The sequence below is a fragment of the Dryobates pubescens genome, chromosome Z, assembly GCF_014839835.1.
Source record: "Dryobates pubescens isolate bDryPub1 chromosome Z, bDryPub1.pri, whole genome shotgun sequence".
Lineage (NCBI taxonomy): Eukaryota > Metazoa > Chordata > Aves > Piciformes > Picidae > Dryobates > Dryobates pubescens.
Genome location: NC_071657.1, coordinates 116502642 through 116520060, shown reverse-complemented (window position 1 = coordinate 116520060; position 17419 = coordinate 116502642). Strand labels below are relative to the sequence as shown.

Here is a 17419-nt window from a genome sequence, read left to right as displayed (position 1 = left end):
GGAAACCTGCAAATCACTGAGAAGGAATACAAACCCTTGGGAGGTGTGAGATTGACTCCGTTTTTAAGGCACCACTGTATTGGCAAGATCCCTAAGGAATCTGCATGGCAAAGCATTGATATTTTGCTGGGTTCAGGTCTCAAGTCATCAATGGTCACTTGTAGATAATGATTGTTAAAAACCTAAGGGGTGAAAAAGAAGATAACAAAATCAGAAGTTAAATTGCTGCAACATTAGGAAAGCTGAAACAGTCAGGCTTTGGAATCACACTGCATCTGAAAATAACCTGGTTTCATCTAACACTTTTCATCAAAGTGTTTCTACCAAGGAGATCAAATCCTGGGTTTTAGAGATGGGTAAGCTGAAGAAACTGAGTGCTGGAGTTTGGGGTCACTCAGTTGGCCCATAGCTGAGCAGGGACTAAAGGACATCCTGAAGATCCCCATAGCCTTCCTCTCTCTTGCCTTTGGGAGTGTGGATTAAATATTCAGCTACCACCTCCACCCAGCTGGTTTATTTCAGAAGGCTTCCCAGATGTGCAGAGAAAGTGCATATGCATGGAGGAGAGACAGAGCCTAAAGAGGGATTTTTAAAATTATTTTTTTTTTGCATGGAAGCTGTAGATGGGCATGTTCATCCCTACTGCACCTACGTGCTGTAGTCAGCTGGTGATGCTTGTGGGAAAGAAACCATTCATTAGGAATATCCCTGAATTTTAAACATATTTCTTAATGCGGTCTCCAGCCAATTAAGTACCACTCATGGGTTTTCCTACATGAGGTTCCTAATCAGGCTCTTATTTGTCCTTTCTGGGAGCTCACCTTGGTCACTGATGCAGGACAAATATGAAACGGCTCACTCATATTCACTGCCTCCAGCTTCATGCCCACAGTGAAGAAGTGGTTGCGTAAATCAGCATGGTCCTGCAGGAAGAAATAGGGAAGAGGAGCACATGGTATGACCACACTGTCCACCAAAGTAAATGCCCATTGCAACATTTCCAGCGCGGATCAAACCTGGTTGCATCCAGAGGGTTGCACACAAAAGCTTCAGGGACGGCAGTAATACGTAGTCCCAAAACTCAGAAGCAGCCCAGGTTCAACTCAGCAGTTCAGTGTTTAACATTTATCAAAGTCCTTCTACTAGGCATACCAGTTGACATCCTAATGCCAGGGTAATAATCATATTTTATGCTTATTAAATAAAAATGTCCTTTAGTGTTTCCAAATCATCTGTGCATTAGCCAACAGGAGCATAGAAAGAGCTGATGTTATATTTAACACACACATACAGACAACTCCAAACTATGAGCACAAAGCCTGCTATCTGATAAGTGGTTAGCAATGTCATTCCCATCTGCATTCATTACTACACCTTGTACTCCTGTTCTAAAATGATTTTCTATTGATCTGAAGTTGCATGTCACTGTGCTTTCTGTTCCCAAGAACTGTCTTCACTTGTAAACTTAACAACTTCTATTTTGGGATCGTACATTCCTGGTGCCATTAGAGATAAGGATTTTTACAAGCTTCAACTACAGCTAAATGAATTGTTGTTTTCATCTTAGCAGCTTGCAATGTTAAGGAGCTTTTTTCTGTGAGAACGAACAAGCAGTTGGAAAAAATCATCACAGATTTAGTCTCACAGCAGAAGTACATACTGGTGGGGAAACTGAGGAAGATTTACCAATAATGATCCAGAGCAAAGGAACTGAAACCTGAGGAAGGAGAAGACATTCAGGAGTTCTAGGGTGCAGCATAAATATCAGCCATATTTAGAGTATTATGAAATGGTTTGGGTTGGAACAGACCATAAAAGGTCGTCATCCAACACGGTCTTGAATGTTTCCAGGGATGGGGCATCCACCAGCCCCCTGGGCAACCTGAGCTTCAGTGTAAAAGATTTCTTCCTTACATCTAGTCTGAATCTCCCCTCTTTCCACTTAAAACCATCACTCCTTCTCCTGTCCCAACAGGCCTTGCTAAAAATGCTATCCCCATCTGTTCTATAGGTCCCTTTAAGTACTGAAAGGTTGCAGTACGGTCTCCCTGGAATCTTTTCTCTAGGCTGAGCAACCTCAACTCTCAGTCTTTCTTCACAGATGTTCCACCTCTTTGATCATTTTTTGGCCTCCTGTAGATCTGTTTCCACAGGTCTATGCCTTTCTCATGCCAAAAATCCTAGAGATGGACACATTTCTCCAGGTGAGGTCTCACCAGAGCTGAAGAGAGTGACAGAATCTTCACCCTTGACCTGCTGGCCACACTACCCTTGGTGGAGTCCTCCCTTTTGCACTTGCTGGTAGTCACTTCTATATCATTAAAGCCCCCAAGTCACAAAAGACTCATTTCTAGCAACTTTGCATAGCCAGTGTTTCACTGAATAAAAGCCTGAAGAGGATCTGATTCCTTGTACAGAGTTGTTGCATGGTACCAAGGATGGATCAGGTGAACAGCTTTTCATAACTGCTTCAGCTGGGATAAGACAATGGCTGCAAAAATCAGACCTCACCAGCACAAAACTTCCAATCTCCAATGACAACAAAAGCATCTGGACTGGAGGGCTGATGCCTCCTGCATGAGGCATCAGAATCTCTTATTCCTTAGGGTGAGCTTGTAAAGAAAAGGCAACGTCACAAAATGCTCATCTGGAAGCATACATTGCAGCATCTTCCCATCAAAAGTTCCACGCTGCAATGCATGCTCATAGCCAGTTTCAATCCATAATAAGCCAAGATACTAAGTACTTAATCATGTTTATCTTTAAACACACATGTAATTTCATCAACTTAGGTGATTTGTTGATTGGGACCAAAATATATTAAGGCCAAATCATATTGCCTCTCATTTTCATTCGAATCATGTTCTTTAGTTCAAATCTTCTGTGTTTTGGCCCTTTTCAAAAGGCAAAAATAATCACGTGGGGCGGGGAGGGGATGAAAGCTAGTAACATTTAAGACTGCTTTACTTCAAAAGCCTATCCTCTTGTCTCCGCATGCTATGTACCTTAGGATCAAATCCCATCTCATTCAGCGCAGCATGTAAATATCTTCCCCATTAAATCAATAGCAAGAGTGAAGTCACAAGGGGATTTCATGGGATCTCAGGTACATCTCCCTTTTGAGGGTCAAAATCCCTCTTTGAAGCAGGGACGCACATTTGTTTGGAGAAGGGCTGAAGAAGTAAAAAGCTTGTCTGTGTTAAATGTCATTTTTGAGATGGAAAAGCTTTCAGGGAGAAAAACCTCTTTGTATGGTACCGCTCTGCAAATGGTCAAGGTCCGGATATTTGATCTGTCTTGGATGTTTGCTAAAGAGAAGCATCAAAATTTACCGAAGCAGCCTCAGATTTCTGCAGTCACACACAAAAAAAGGGAATAAAAAAGATCCTGATGCCATTTTCTGGTTCCACTGTTGGAGCTGCCTTAGCCAGCAGGGAATTACTTAAGATTTGGCATATGCTCCTCTTCAAAACTCCAATTAATTTACATAATTTCTAAGAATAGGTTTCACAGAAGTGAAGGCAAAGCTTTTAATTAGTATTAGACTCAAAGTGATACACTGGATAATGAACTGCTCTCTCCTCCCTTTATTCACATTGACAGGGAAGATTTCTGTTTAATAAAAGCAGCTACAGGAAGAGGAGTGGAGGGGTGAGACTTTCCTGAAATGATTTTAGGCAGCAGAATCCAACCCTTTACTGCTATTTCACAGCATTCAAAGTTACCAATGAGGATGTCATCAGCCATTATTTCTTAGCAACTTCTCCAAGTGAGTTTCAATTTTCTTTGAAATGAAGATGAATAGGCAGAGTATTTTTTATCAGCTAGAGCATTTCATAGCTTCATGCAATGGTGAAACTTCATTCCTATTGGCAGGCAATGCTTCCCAGGAGCAGCCTCACTGACCACATGGATTTAATTCAGTGGACTGCCTGTCCCAGGGTTCACAAGCCCCAGCTAGGTGATGGAAATACCCTTTCTACAACAAAATGGGCATTGTCTACCTGGATTCCTCTAAGATTTTCAATATGGTTTCTTACAGCCTCCTCCTAGAGAAACTGATTCAATATGGTCCAGACAAGTGGTCTGTCTGGTGGGTGGGGAACTGGCTGTCAGGGTTCTGAAAAATAGTTACTTTCCAAATTAGCTATCTGTCACAAGTGAGGTCTCCCATGGATCAATATTGGGCCCAACACTATTTACTATCTTTATCAGTGATCAGTATAAGGGGATTGAGTGTACCCTGATGATAGCAAACTGAGTGGGGAAGTGGACTCTTTGGAACAGAGAGCTACTCTGCAGGAAGACCTGCATAGGCTGAAAGGGTGTACTAATGAAAATCTTAAGAAGTTCAACAAAGGCAAGTGAAAGGTTTTGCACCTGGGAAAACATAATCCAAGAATGCAGCACTGGCTGGGATCTAGCTGGCCAGAGAGCAGCTCTGTGGAAAGGGACCTGGGTGTCCTGGCGGACAGTAGGCTCAGTATGAGTGAATAGTTTCCTGCTGCTGTGACAAAGCAAGCCAACAGCATGCTTAGTTGCATGAACAAGGGCATCACCAACAGAGATAAAGAAGTCATTATGCCCATCTACTCAGCACTTATCAGGACACACCTGGCATACTGTGTCCATTTTAGGTCCCCACTACACAAGAAAGTGCGAAAGTGCAGGAGAGGGTCCAGAGAAGGACCACAAAGGTTATTAAAGGACTGGGAAATTGCCATATGAGGAAAGACTTGAGAGAACTGAGTTTGTTCAGCCTGGAGAAAAGGAGTCATGGGAGACCTCACCATGATCCAGAATTCAAATGTTGGCTACAGAGAAGATACGGCTTCTATTTTTGTGAGGAGTCACACAGAAAAGACAAGGAATAATGGGTACAAGTTACTCCTGGGGAGATTCTGACTGGGCACTAGAGGAACATCTCTCACAAGGACAACAATCAACCATTTGAATAATCTCCCGAAGAAAGTAGTGCATTACCTGATACTGGACACTTAAGATTCAGTTGGAAAGGTGCTGGGACACCTTTACTAGAACAAAGTTTTCCTAAGACAGGTTGAACTAGATGATCTTTAATATCCCTTCCAACCTGGTATTCTGTGATTCTGTAATTTTGTGACTCTGTGGCTGTTCAAGAGGAATCAAGAAAGATGGATTGCCAATTGACTGAATGCAGAAGGGTCCCTCACAGCAAAGCAAAAAATCATGCCACAGAAAGTACAATGAATTAACACAGTACAAGCACCACAGTTGCTCATGCAGAGGGTCACACTCTCACATGATGGATTACAGCCTGCAACGGCTCTCACAGGTAATGAATGGGAAATTGCATAACCCTCCACTGAATGTCTGTCACTTACAGCCCAAACCCCCTGGCAAAAGACAGGGCTGTCACCGCTCTCACTACCAACCCCAAGAAGCAATTAAACTCAGCTTCACACAGTTTGAGAGCAGTATGTACTTTCAAATTTGCCAGTGTGCACAGGCTGTGACCCTCTGGGCCACCTGAAAGACAGCTCCACTTTGATAATGCACCGGCATCGCTGTCTCTATCTTCACATGGTGTGTTTTTCCAAAACCCTGCCTCAAAAACACTGATGGGCTTTGCAACAGCTTACTGCAACCAGCATCACCTGCAGGGCTAAAAGCTGGAATGTCTGAAGGTCAAATAACAAGTCAGAAACAGTGCTGTGAGGAAAACCAGGCTCCTAATTCCCAAACCTCCTCTTTAAGTACTGAGATACCAACATAATTTCCTCCTTCATAGCTAAAGAGCCACTAGCAGTGCAGGTTTCAAAAGAGTCAGGTGACTTGGGAGCCTAAATGTCATTCCAAAAGAGCTCCACAAAGAGATTTGCATAAGTATTCAGACTTTTAAGGTTGCAGATAGGCTTTAGGGAAGTATCTGTCTGGGTGACATGTTGAAGTCCTAATAACAAAGTCACTAAGCATTGGCTTTAGATCTTGAACTCAAAAAGATACGCTTCAAAATTATGTTATGATAGTCATCTGCTCTTTCTGCTGCCTAACTATCTTGCTAACTCTACCTGATATCTGAGTATTTTGACTCAACAAAGGTTATTTAAGTGTAAAACTCATATTTGCCCATGCCACAAGGCTGGAGTTCAGGTAATTTTACAGTGCAGTGGGTCATGCAGATAGAACAAGGGGGACTTAGTTAAGCTGCTTTTGCCTGTGACAATCAGGCAAGCTGTATTCTGGGCTGGTTGCCCTAGCTGTGTCTACAAATCCAAGGAAAGACATCACCTTCAGATTGTGCAGTGCTCATTTTGAGGCCCTTCTGCTCAGCGTAGGACGCTGGGCTCATCTCATTTAAACCCAGCAGCAGTGTACAGATAGAAGAAAGCTATACACTCTTATCTATAATAAGATTATATATTTAAACTCTAACATACAATAGATTACATTTGAGTTATATACTCTCTTTGAGTATATATACTATTACACTCTGAGTAATGTATACTATTTGAGTTATAAGCTCAAAACTGAACTCTAATTTTTAAACACCCTAAAAGCCAGGGCTCTTTTGGTACAGGATAGTCATAATCACAGCAATTGTAAGACTGCATCTCTATGCAGAATTCAGAACTAAGTCTGGATGCTGGAAAGTTGCAAATTCAAGGGGCTGATCAGAAACATTGAACACTGAATAAATGATTGCCCTGAGCCTCCTCTAATCCTCATGAACTGCAACAGTGTGAAATGCTATTGTCTCCAGTCACATCTCTCCCGTTTTTCCCTACTAAAAGACACAGAAGTGGGCCCCATCTAGTGTGATTGGAAACATATTATTTGATTCTGGTTTTGTTTACAAAGAAAGCGCTTTCCCCCAGTGTTTTCTCTTATTCTCCAAGAAACTGGCTGCTTCTAATAGCCTAATTTTAATCACAAAGCTCATGTGTGGTAGCCAGTCACAAACACAGTAATAGCAGCGGTTAAACTGCCTCTACAGGAATCTGGCATTTGTTTTTTAATTGAGAAGGAAAAAAAAAAATTAAAAAAAGAGAAACTCTCCCAAATGCAACCCTCTGCATTATTTGCAGATGAATCAGTGTGGTTTGCAATTCACCAACTTCCGTTGCTAAACATTGGGCAATTTTCCTTGAAGACACACTCTCTGCAGGGAGACAAAAACCCTGCGCTAAGACACGATACCAGCAAATTGTCCCTCGGCTTGACAAGTGCCATCACGGGAAGACCAAACTGTAGCCATATGAAGTGAGATGGAGAGGAAAGGGTGCCAGGAAGGATGTTTTAGAGATACTGTGACCCTGAAGTAATGAGTACGAAAGCCAGCTATGAACTGCACCTACCCAAGAGCCCCTTAAAAACTGTAGAGGCTTCTGCTTGGGATGGAATTTAGCCCTACAGATTTTAAGCTCCTGTGGTTGAACAAAAAAAATAGTTTCCATAGAAACAGCAACATCGCAGAGTAGCCAGTCTCAATCCAAATATACCTTCTCCGTATGGCTCGGCCTGCCACAGATGGCATTAGGGCAAAGATCTCCTCCTACACAGCACCTGCTTTGATTCGCCTGGGCCGTGGAAGCACCGGAGGCAGAGGTAAAGGAGGCAGACAAGGCATCCACTTGGGGTTTTTCATGTGTTTGGTTTGGTTATTTCAACATCTTACACCATTCAAGATTGCTCCACCATTCCACAAGTGTTCACTAATGAATCCTGGTTGTGTCACACACAGAGGTCTCATTTAATAGGTGTAAAAGTCAGGTGGAAAGGAAAACACAAGTGGAAACATCTACTTGAGTGCTCAAAGTCAAGCACCGGTGTCTCTTTTCACACCTCTAAATAGATACCTCAGCCACAAACAGGGAACAAGTCCTCATAGGCACTAGTTTACTGAATTTGCTATTGAGAAATGAATGAGGTTTTGCTGGAGAAGAGAGGGTCAAAATAAATTTTAGCACATACTGTGAGCTCCAACCACTCCACAACACAGCTACGGACCAGAGCTGGCAGTTGTTTTCTTTAAGAAAAATAATCCATCTTTAGATGGATTATTTCTAGGTACCACTCATCCCCTACATGGTTATAAGTGCTCATTAGCCCATCTCAGTGGAAAAAAATTGCCACACCCAGGGATGCAGGAGGCAAGAGCTCAGGTTGTTATGCACAAACCCCTCCAAACCAAGCCTAGATGCGGTACGTAAAATGGTTCAGATCATTTTGCTAACCTCTCATCATTCTGAGAGACCTTAACATGTAATGGAGAAGGACAACCACACATGTTAAATACACAGCTAGAGGGGTGAGCGGGTTTGAGGGACCTGGTTCTCATTCGGACCATCTGTTTTGCTTGAACTGACTCTGAAATTTCTCTTTCAACCCTGAATTTCATATGGTTCTGCCAAACAGACCCTTGGGGCATCTCAGACTGAACTTGGCTTCATTCACCTCCTTGGACTGTTCTCCCTACCAGCTTCCTTGCAAAATCCACAGCCAGAAAGGAGCTGCAGATAGGTTAGAACTTTTCCCTGGTCCACAGAGGTAGCACCAGTCTCCATCATACCTGAGTGGCTCCTTTGATATCAGAGACATCCATGCTCCCAAGAGTTGTGAAGGCAGCTACATTCATAGAGGTTTTTGCAGTATACTCCTAATGATGTTTCCTAGGTCTTACACAGATAAATGGCTTTAACGAGCTGAGACAGGAGTAGGTCAAAAGGCAGCTGAACAACAGAGGGACTGAGACACTGTGCATGTCTCCCAGACAGGCAAATAGCAGTCAGGAAGAAGGGCTGGCGAGTGCTACGGATGGGGAAGAACAGATGGAGAATAAATAATCTGGCAGCCTGCAAACAACATGGCGACTCACGGGTTATTAAAGCACAGCGTGCACAGTGAGGGCCAGCCAAGCCATCAGCGCATGAAGGGGCTGGGGATGGCTTATGGTGGGATTTGGCTTCCAAGTGAAACCAAAAACACGTTCATTATAACCTACTGCATCAATATATGCTCATCTATTATGGAAGCAGGAAGACAGAAAATACCCTGCTGGGCTTCAAGTCTACTCATATAGCCAGGTCAGGATTGTCCCTGAGCAAAAAGCAACCCTTGGGTTTCTCTGTTTTACATTTACCCTACATTTAAACTAACAGAGAAGAAAAAATTAAAAACCCAAAGGGTTTGTTAAATTTGGGAGATACCACCCTCCTTTAAAAAAAACCTATAATTAAATCAAAGGCTTGCAGAAATAGTCTATCTTACTCTTAGAATTAAAACACACAATCTAATGGAAAACTGTCTTTTAGAGTGGGACAAGGTATCCTGTTTAATATTTGTCTTCATACTTTTGTGTGTAGAATCATCAAGTTGTTCTGGCTGGAAAAACATCATTGGGACCATCAAGTCCAACCACCATATAACTCTACAAAGTCTGGTGGTAAACCATGTCCATTCTTGTCTCCTAAGTGTATCCAGGGATGGGGACACAACCACCTCCCTTGCAAGCCCGTTTCAGTGTTCAGTAACCCTTCCAATGAACTAGAGTCACCATTCAATCCTGAATTTCGGGGGGCAGCTCTTGACTGGGTGATAGGTGGTCCCTTCCTCACTCTCCTTAGCAGGATTTGTCCCAGTTCATTCCTTCCATAATAAGTAATAATTACAGGAACCATACAAAAGCTCCAGTTAGAAACAAGGGAACACGGGGCTGAGCGTAGTGTCGCCATCTTTTTTGTCTGAGAGAGAACAATTTTGAGATGGGAAAAAAAAAATTTAAAAAAAATAAATACAAAGGAGGACCTGAGGGTGGAGCCAAGGGGATGGAACCAAAGACTATAAATCAGGAATTGCCACCTGTTTTAGATAACACCTCTCCCTCCTAAGAGTCTGTGCTTTTCAAGCAGTTTAAGAGAGTTTGGGTTAACGATGAGGCTGGTGACAGCTCCATGCAAGCTAGTCATCGGGATCCACTTTATGGCAATTGGAGGGAATTAGAAATAGAATGCCCACATGCAACAAACAGGGAAAAATGATGAGCATCCCAGATCCTGGGTAGGATTTAGTTGCCCAAACAGAGGTGTCTGGTGTAAGCTGGAAGACACCTAAGGATCCACATCATCTGCATGCAACCCACAGATATGACAGCAGACCAGGCAAAGCATAGTGAGATGTGAGAAAAGATCCTCAGGATGCTATCCACCTCTCTAGGAAACTAAATCCCATGATCTGTCCAGCATTTATCTCACCCAAGACACAAGGCTTTAACTCTAAAAAAATACAGTGATGCACAAACATTAGGGCTTGAAGGTGCTGTGTTTGCATTCTGACTTCCTGAAGAGTCTCTGATAGAGAGCACCAGCAATGCCATCACTGAAACAAACAGCTAAAATTGTCCACTTCATTTGCAATCAGATTCTCTTAACAGCTGGACCACCCTTATTCATACCCAAAGCCCTGGTCATTTTCTTAGGTGTCCTCTGAATACTAAGCCATTGTTTGTGACAGGTCCCTGGCCAAATATGAGGGATCCCTACAGCATCCTCAAATCAAAGCAGAAAAAAACTGACAGATCTCCTTGAGTTTGCAGCCTTTGAAAATCCTGCCTGTATTTAGTTTTCTTTGAGGTTCATCATGTTTCCTGAAAAGAACAGAACAGCAGAGGAAAGGGGGCATTGCAGAAAGCCTTTGTGAAGGAAAAAAAAAAAGAAAAAACCACCAAACTTATTCCAGGATGTGCAGTTTGCAAAACACTATGTTTAGTAGCTACATAATAGCAGCATTTTCTGGAAGCTGAACATCAACATTCCTTCTCAAAGGATCCTAAAGCATTTTGCAAACACTTTCAACATATGGCCAAGTGTAAAATAGCAGAAGAAATAAAAAAGAAGATTCTGCTTGCAGTCTCCTCCTCGATTTTTGCAACGAGCTCGTGTGGTCTGGTGGCTGATGCCCTCTCCTTGGATGCCAGGAGGGAATCAGGGCTATGCTTTTGCAAAGGATTTTTGGATCTGCTGCCAAAGACCATCACACCCAAGTTCAGCTCTGCTGCACTTCTGAGCATCAACAATTCAGGTTCAAATCCATGGCTTATGGGCTCTCAGGTGGAACCTAACGCTATTACACCAAAACCAAAGAGCATCAGCACAAACAGCAACAGTGGGCTGATAGATCCATAAGAGAAGCCACTTCCCACACTACAAATGCAGATCTGCTTTCCCAGCACCACCACATGGGACCAGTTTGATGGCACATTAATGACACTGCCCACAGTCACGCATAACTCAAAGGACAACAGCAATTTAAACTCTCATCCAGCCAAATATGCACATGCTCACTCTAGGGACCACTCATGTCTGTGGAGCAAGCTCACACACTCTCCTCAGTGATGGATTTCTGCAGGGAACTGTGGAAAATGCAGAATATAATTGCTCGGTGTGCAGTTTACCATATCTGCCAAAGTAAACATTTCCAGCTTTCCAGAAGATCTTTAACAGTTGCCAGCTGTCAAACCCTGTGTTTTATATCTCATCTAACACATGACAGTTACAGTAGCACAGAGCCCCAGGCACCATGTAGAGACATTACTTCTGTGTTGGGTTTGCAAAGTAATTTATAAAAAATTTAAAAAAAGGATAAAACCCAAAATGTAAAAGATGCCTTTGGACTCGACACTTTTTTTTCCTGGGCTGCAAGGTTCTCTTTGAAGGTCACACAAAAATATTTGCCTCATCTTGTAAGATAAGCCAATGTTCTTTCACATAGAATGATAAAATATTTTGGGTTGTAATGGACCTTTAAAGGTCATTTAATTCAACCTCTCTGCCTCAACACTTTCCTGAATTCCTGTTTCAGTCACTACTAGAGGCAGACATGCTCACAAGTATGGCCAAGCTCTCATACTTTTCTCCTTAATTAAGAGGCACAACATAGGGTTGATTCACCCTCAATGGTGAAAGTAGATTCACCCAGAATAAAGTGGTGCCCACACACAATTTATTCAGTCTCCTGCCTTCCCAGCAGCAGGACCTTAGATAACACCAGAAACTCAATTTGGTTCATCTTGTGCTCAGCTTTCACATTACAAATAAAGAAGCACTATTGACCTAATCCTGCCTTTTAGTCATATTTGGCCTTGAAGTAACCCTCCTCTTGGACCACTCAAGCATTCCTATGTTTTGCATTGCCTTCTGAAGGGAATGTCTTTGCAAGCTCCAACCACATGGCACAGCAACTGAGATTTACTGAACTTAAATTTATGACCTACATGCAACAATTAAAATTAGTGGGTTTAAGCCTGGCATGCTGAGAAGAGGCAGGAAAACAGCTGTTAGTTATAAACTTAAAAAAAATAAAAGGATGTTTTATGAGCCTCATCAGAACATTCATCACTCTTTCCTACAGACAGGAATAAAATTTACACTTTAGGCATTCCCTATCACAATTAATTTCTGACCCACACAAGGCATTTTTGATCTTGAAACTACACATGCAAACTTTAAGAGATTCAAACATTTTGTGAAATAATTGGCAGAGAATCAAAATCTCCACAGCCACTCCCATCAAACATGGGGCTTCTCAAACCCACCTTCCTGCTGAAAGCCAGCACAGATAACTTCTCCCTTCAGCTGGCCTAGCAGAGCTTTTGCATCCCAAGCAAATGAGCCCTGCCCAGGACATGAGCAATGCATTCCCAAACTAATGTTGCTAATTCAAGTGCATCTGAGCTGAGCAAGGAGCGTGAATTCCTCACAGGAAGCTGCTGGCATGTCCCTGCAGAAAGGGTGAAGACAGCACCAGGGTTTTGTGCCATGCCAGCCGTGTTGGGAAATGATGAGTGCTTCTTCCAATCATAGAATCATTTAAGTTGAAAAAGGCGTTTAAGATCATCAAGACCAACCATAAACCTAACACTGCAAAGACATTATCCCACTCAGCACTTGTCCAGGCACACTTGGAATACTGTGCTCCATTTTGGACAGGCTAGAAAGGGTCCAGAGAAGGGCCACAAAGATGATCCAAGGGCTGGGAAGCTGCCGTATGAGGAAAGGCTGAGAGAACTGGGTTTACTTGACCTAGAGAAAAGAAGGCTTAGGGGAGACTTTTGTCACCATGCTCCAGTATTCAAAGAGTGGCTACAAAGAAGATGGAGAATCCCTTTTTACAAAGAGCCATATGGAAAGAGGAGGGAAGTTACACCTGGAGAGACTGCTATTAGATGTGAGGAAAACTGTCATCTCCCCAGGGGAGTGGTGGATTCCCCAGTATTGGACATTCTTAAGATTCAGCTGGAGAAGGTGGTCAGTCATCTTGTCTAGACCATGTTTTTTTCCAAGACCCTTGAGGTCCCTTCCAACCTGTTGTTCTATGATTGCATCATTCTGATTGAAGTCCACCTCTAAACCATGTCCCTAAGTGCCACATCTACAAGTGAAATGAAGTAATTACATGGGTGTTTTGGGGTGTCACAGTGCAATGTTGCTTAAAGGCAGTCAAGGAACCCAGAGGGTCCCAAGGATATGCAAGTCAGGAGCAGTGGTGAGGAGGACACTGTGGTGCCCCAGGTCCCCAAGCAAAAGCTGACACCAGCGACAGCAGGGAGCTACTGCACTGCAACACACATCCCTGAGCATCCTCTCTTACCCACAGCCATGCTGCTCATCAAACTGCAGTGAGGATGCAGCTGTTAGAAACCAGACAAACACAGCTAGAAATCAGGATTATCTGGAGCCATTGTGACTAATAGCAGTGCAGATTTGGATGGGAAATTAAAACTGGTGCCTCAGGGCTGAAGCCTATCTCTATTAAAAACCAGAGTGGGAAGGGAAAAAAAATTGGGGAAAAAAAAAGAAATGTGGAAGCAAAATCATGTCCTACTTCCTGTAAAGGTCCTTGAAGGAGGTTTCTCTGCCTTGTGGGTTTGTGATCAGATGAAAATTTTGGTGCGAGGTACCAGTTTGTCCAGTTTATGTCAACTTTCATATCTGAAACCCTACAATTTCAGTGTTGTTTACAATGCCCTTGCACAGCTCTGACAGAATAAGTCCCATTAAAAGTGATGTTGGAGGTATCAGCGCTGAGCACCCCTAGCTGCTAGCAAACACTGATTGCAAGAAATCAGTTCTCTGAATGGGAAGTCTGCACATAACTGCATTGTATAAAAACACATCTCACTTGTGACCTTTCACGGTAATGTATTAGAGCAACATTCTCTCCTGCAAAAGTTTAACAGAAACCACTAAACACTGCATGCTATTTATTCATTGCATGAAGGAAAAACGCGTCTCTTTTACCTTGAACACTTCCATTGGAAGAGGAAAATTTGCTGCATCATTAAGAGATTTTTCCAAAGCGCATTTCCACTCAGACATAGTCTTCAGAGAATAGATATCTAATGATGACAAAAATAAAATAAAATAAAATAAAAAATAAACACAACAACAAAGCCAAGAGATGACTGTTTGGGGATCAAACATTTCTGCATGACTTAAGTTTCTGTGTCATAAAAATGGGTAGTACAAATGAAATGAACGGTGTGTATATCCCAGGCTGTAGAGTGTGGATAAATTCAACACAAAAGCATCTGGCAGGGGCATATTTGAGGATGATTGTATTTTATATCCTGGAGTAAAACCCAGAAAAAAAGGCATGTCCTTAATTCTCTGCTGAAGAAATGAGAACAGTACTGTCTCATTACTTGAAAATAACAAAAAAAACCAAAGCATTCCTTTGATTTTCAGTTCTCCAAATACCTAATGTATTTCAGTTTGAGAAGCCTCAAGTCCTCAGCCAATACTAGTTATATTTGAACAAAACCAGGAATATTTTTACCAAGGCTTCTGTTTCTTTTGAAGTTTTATTTACTGCAGGGTGGAGGGGTTTGTGATGGGTGTGTCTAGGTGTAGGAAAGATCATTTCAGCTAGATCTCCACCCGGACCCATTTGTTGGTACCACACTCAAACACTCAGAATATCTCACCAATTCAAAAAACTTACACTTATGAATTTTCATCATTATACTTTCAGGCAGTATCTTTGTGCAGATTCACATTGCTTTCAGTGAGTTTCTTTAAATAGGTTTAATATTATTCAATCATTGTATTAACAAGCCCTTTACGGTTCAGTGCAGGAAAAAGTCTCTGAATCAAAAGGAACAATGTAGGAAACAATAGTATGATGAAGAACACTATATTGGATTTACTTCTGCCCTGGAAAACATATTGTTATCCTGCACATAACAAGTTATTGCAGAACATTCATATCAAGGTCTTCAAGAGACAAGATTAGTAGATTGATTGCAACAATTATTAAAATGGAAATGAACACGTACTCAATAATAAACTTGAACCTTGATACGGAGTGAACAGTGTGAAGCCTTTCTTCAGTTTGGCTTCATGCACTTACATCACAGTTCAGTTTGGCCCAATTTGCATTTAAATTCTGTATATCTAATAACCCTCTATATTTACCAGCTAGCAAAGATTTACTGCTGCATCTTACAATTCTGAAGGAGGAAATAAAATGTGTAAGAAAAAGAATTGGCAAGCACTGTTTTCACCTAGCACTGATGGTACAAGTGAATTTTATGCTCTGATCTCAACAGATTTAAGACCTTATCAAAATAGGATTTGCAGAATCACTCACTGGAAGTGGATGTATTTATACTTCCACTGAATCAAACCTTGCTACTTCAGAACACACATTGAGGATACGCATGTGAATTTATACACACTTAAAGGAAAATGTTAACCTTTCAGGGCACTACTTTTAATTCCTCAGCTGTCTGGTTATTAACGGTAAGATGCATTTTGAGTCTTTGTTTGCAGTGGTCACAAGCATTAACAACTGCACTCACTATCTAACCGTTTATTATTTTATAGCCTTGTTGCCCAGTTCTGTCCTACTTGCAGGAGCTCTGATTGGCTGGAAGAACAGGGAAGGAAATGACTCACCCCGTTTCTTCCTTTTGTGGTTTAAATAACTCCAAACAGGGATATACTCAATACAATAAAACTTTGCCCCAAACAGCAACCAGACTTTTGTTTCAACTAGCAAAGAACCTAAGTGTTGGAAAATCCTGCTGCGTGCTCTCCTTAATTCTTCTCCTTAATTCAACCTTGTGTGTTCCAATTTGCGCCCGTTGGCCCCTGTCCTATCACTGGAAACCACTGAAAAGAGCCCAGCCCTTCATTTCTACTGTGATGGAAGGAAATAAAGCACAGGAAAGAAGAAGAAAGGGGTAATTTGGAAAAATTTGCCCAAAATCAATAAAAACAAGCAGTAACTTCTTTGGACACTGTCAACAAACATCAAGCTATAGAAACAAATCCAATGGTTTGAATAAGCAGCAAGACATACCATATGCACATTTAACCAGTGGCAGCTCACTTATGCAGGCAAGTATATGGGCAGTAAATTGCACAGTTAAGAGAGCATAAAGCATTTTGTTTAAGTGATAGGGTTGCAGGTAATTGAACCAAGTGTACTGTGTCAATTTGTATTTAGGTTAACAAGGAGCAAGCAATTAAAATGACTGCCAATTTGTCTTTAAATGGAAAATAACATAAAAGAAGGCAATCTCTCCATGCATAAACAGTTGAGGTAAGACCATCAGTGGCTTTATGTCAAACAGCCAGTGCCAATTTGCACAAGTAAAGAGGCTTATTTTAGATTCAGATATACATCTGAGAAGGGAAAACAAATGAGCTGTGACCTCTTTGCCTCAGTTAAAAGGGCTCATAGAATCATGTAGATTGGGAAAGACCTTAAAGATCATCGAGTCTACTGCTGAGAGTTGCAAAGTCCTTGGAAGTTGCCGTTTGGTGAAGACAGGCAGGATACTATTTCCTAAGGACCCTCTTGCATATTCTTGTACATTAAATGGGTACTAGGACATGGATGACTTCAGAAAAAGACATCTCTCCATCCAAAACACTGAAGATGTATGGATCCTTGGGATCCTCTTTACATGAAATGCTCTACATTTCAAAAGACTGACTTCAAACTGCTGTGCAAAGTGAAACCAAACCAGGAATGTCCCAGGGGTTGATCAACAGAGAAAAATCAGTCCAGTAACAAAAAGAAATAAACCTGAAGGTGCATATGCAGTTTCCAAGTCAAGGGTAGGCAAAGTACTGTCAACCTGAGGAACTGACATGTAACCGAACATCATCATTTGATAGCGATTGACCATGCAGCTGGATTTGGGAGGAGCTGTGTATCCTTCAGCATCTCTTCGGAGAAGATTCATAACTCTGACATGCAGTCTAAGGCTGTTCCTGTTATCAAAGAGTCAGTTTAACTGGCTTTAGATGTTCAAAAGTTAGACAACCAGGTCTGTGTTCACTACTTTGAACCTCCATGAGTGGAAAAATATGCTTATGAAGATGTTATTTTATCTAACCTATGTTAGACTTGTCTTAGGCATCCCCTTTTC

The 17419-nt window shown here is 41.9% G+C and overlaps 1 protein-coding gene across 2 annotated transcripts in view; it reads right to left on the bottom strand.

Annotated features, from left to right (window-relative positions):
• SFMBT2 (Scm like with four mbt domains 2) overlaps positions 1–17419 on the bottom strand; it is a 121928-nt gene that overhangs the window by 43375 nt on the left and 61134 nt on the right. For both annotated transcript variants that reach the window (XM_009900248.2, XM_054177977.1), the window contains 3 exons: positions 14277–14374; positions 822–923; positions 35–182 (listed from right to left, as the gene is read on the bottom strand). In XM_009900248.2, the coding sequence (XP_009898550.1) occupies positions 35–182; positions 822–923; positions 14277–14374 (348 nt within the window). The remainder of the gene's footprint in view (positions 1–34; positions 183–821; positions 924–14276; positions 14375–17419) is intronic.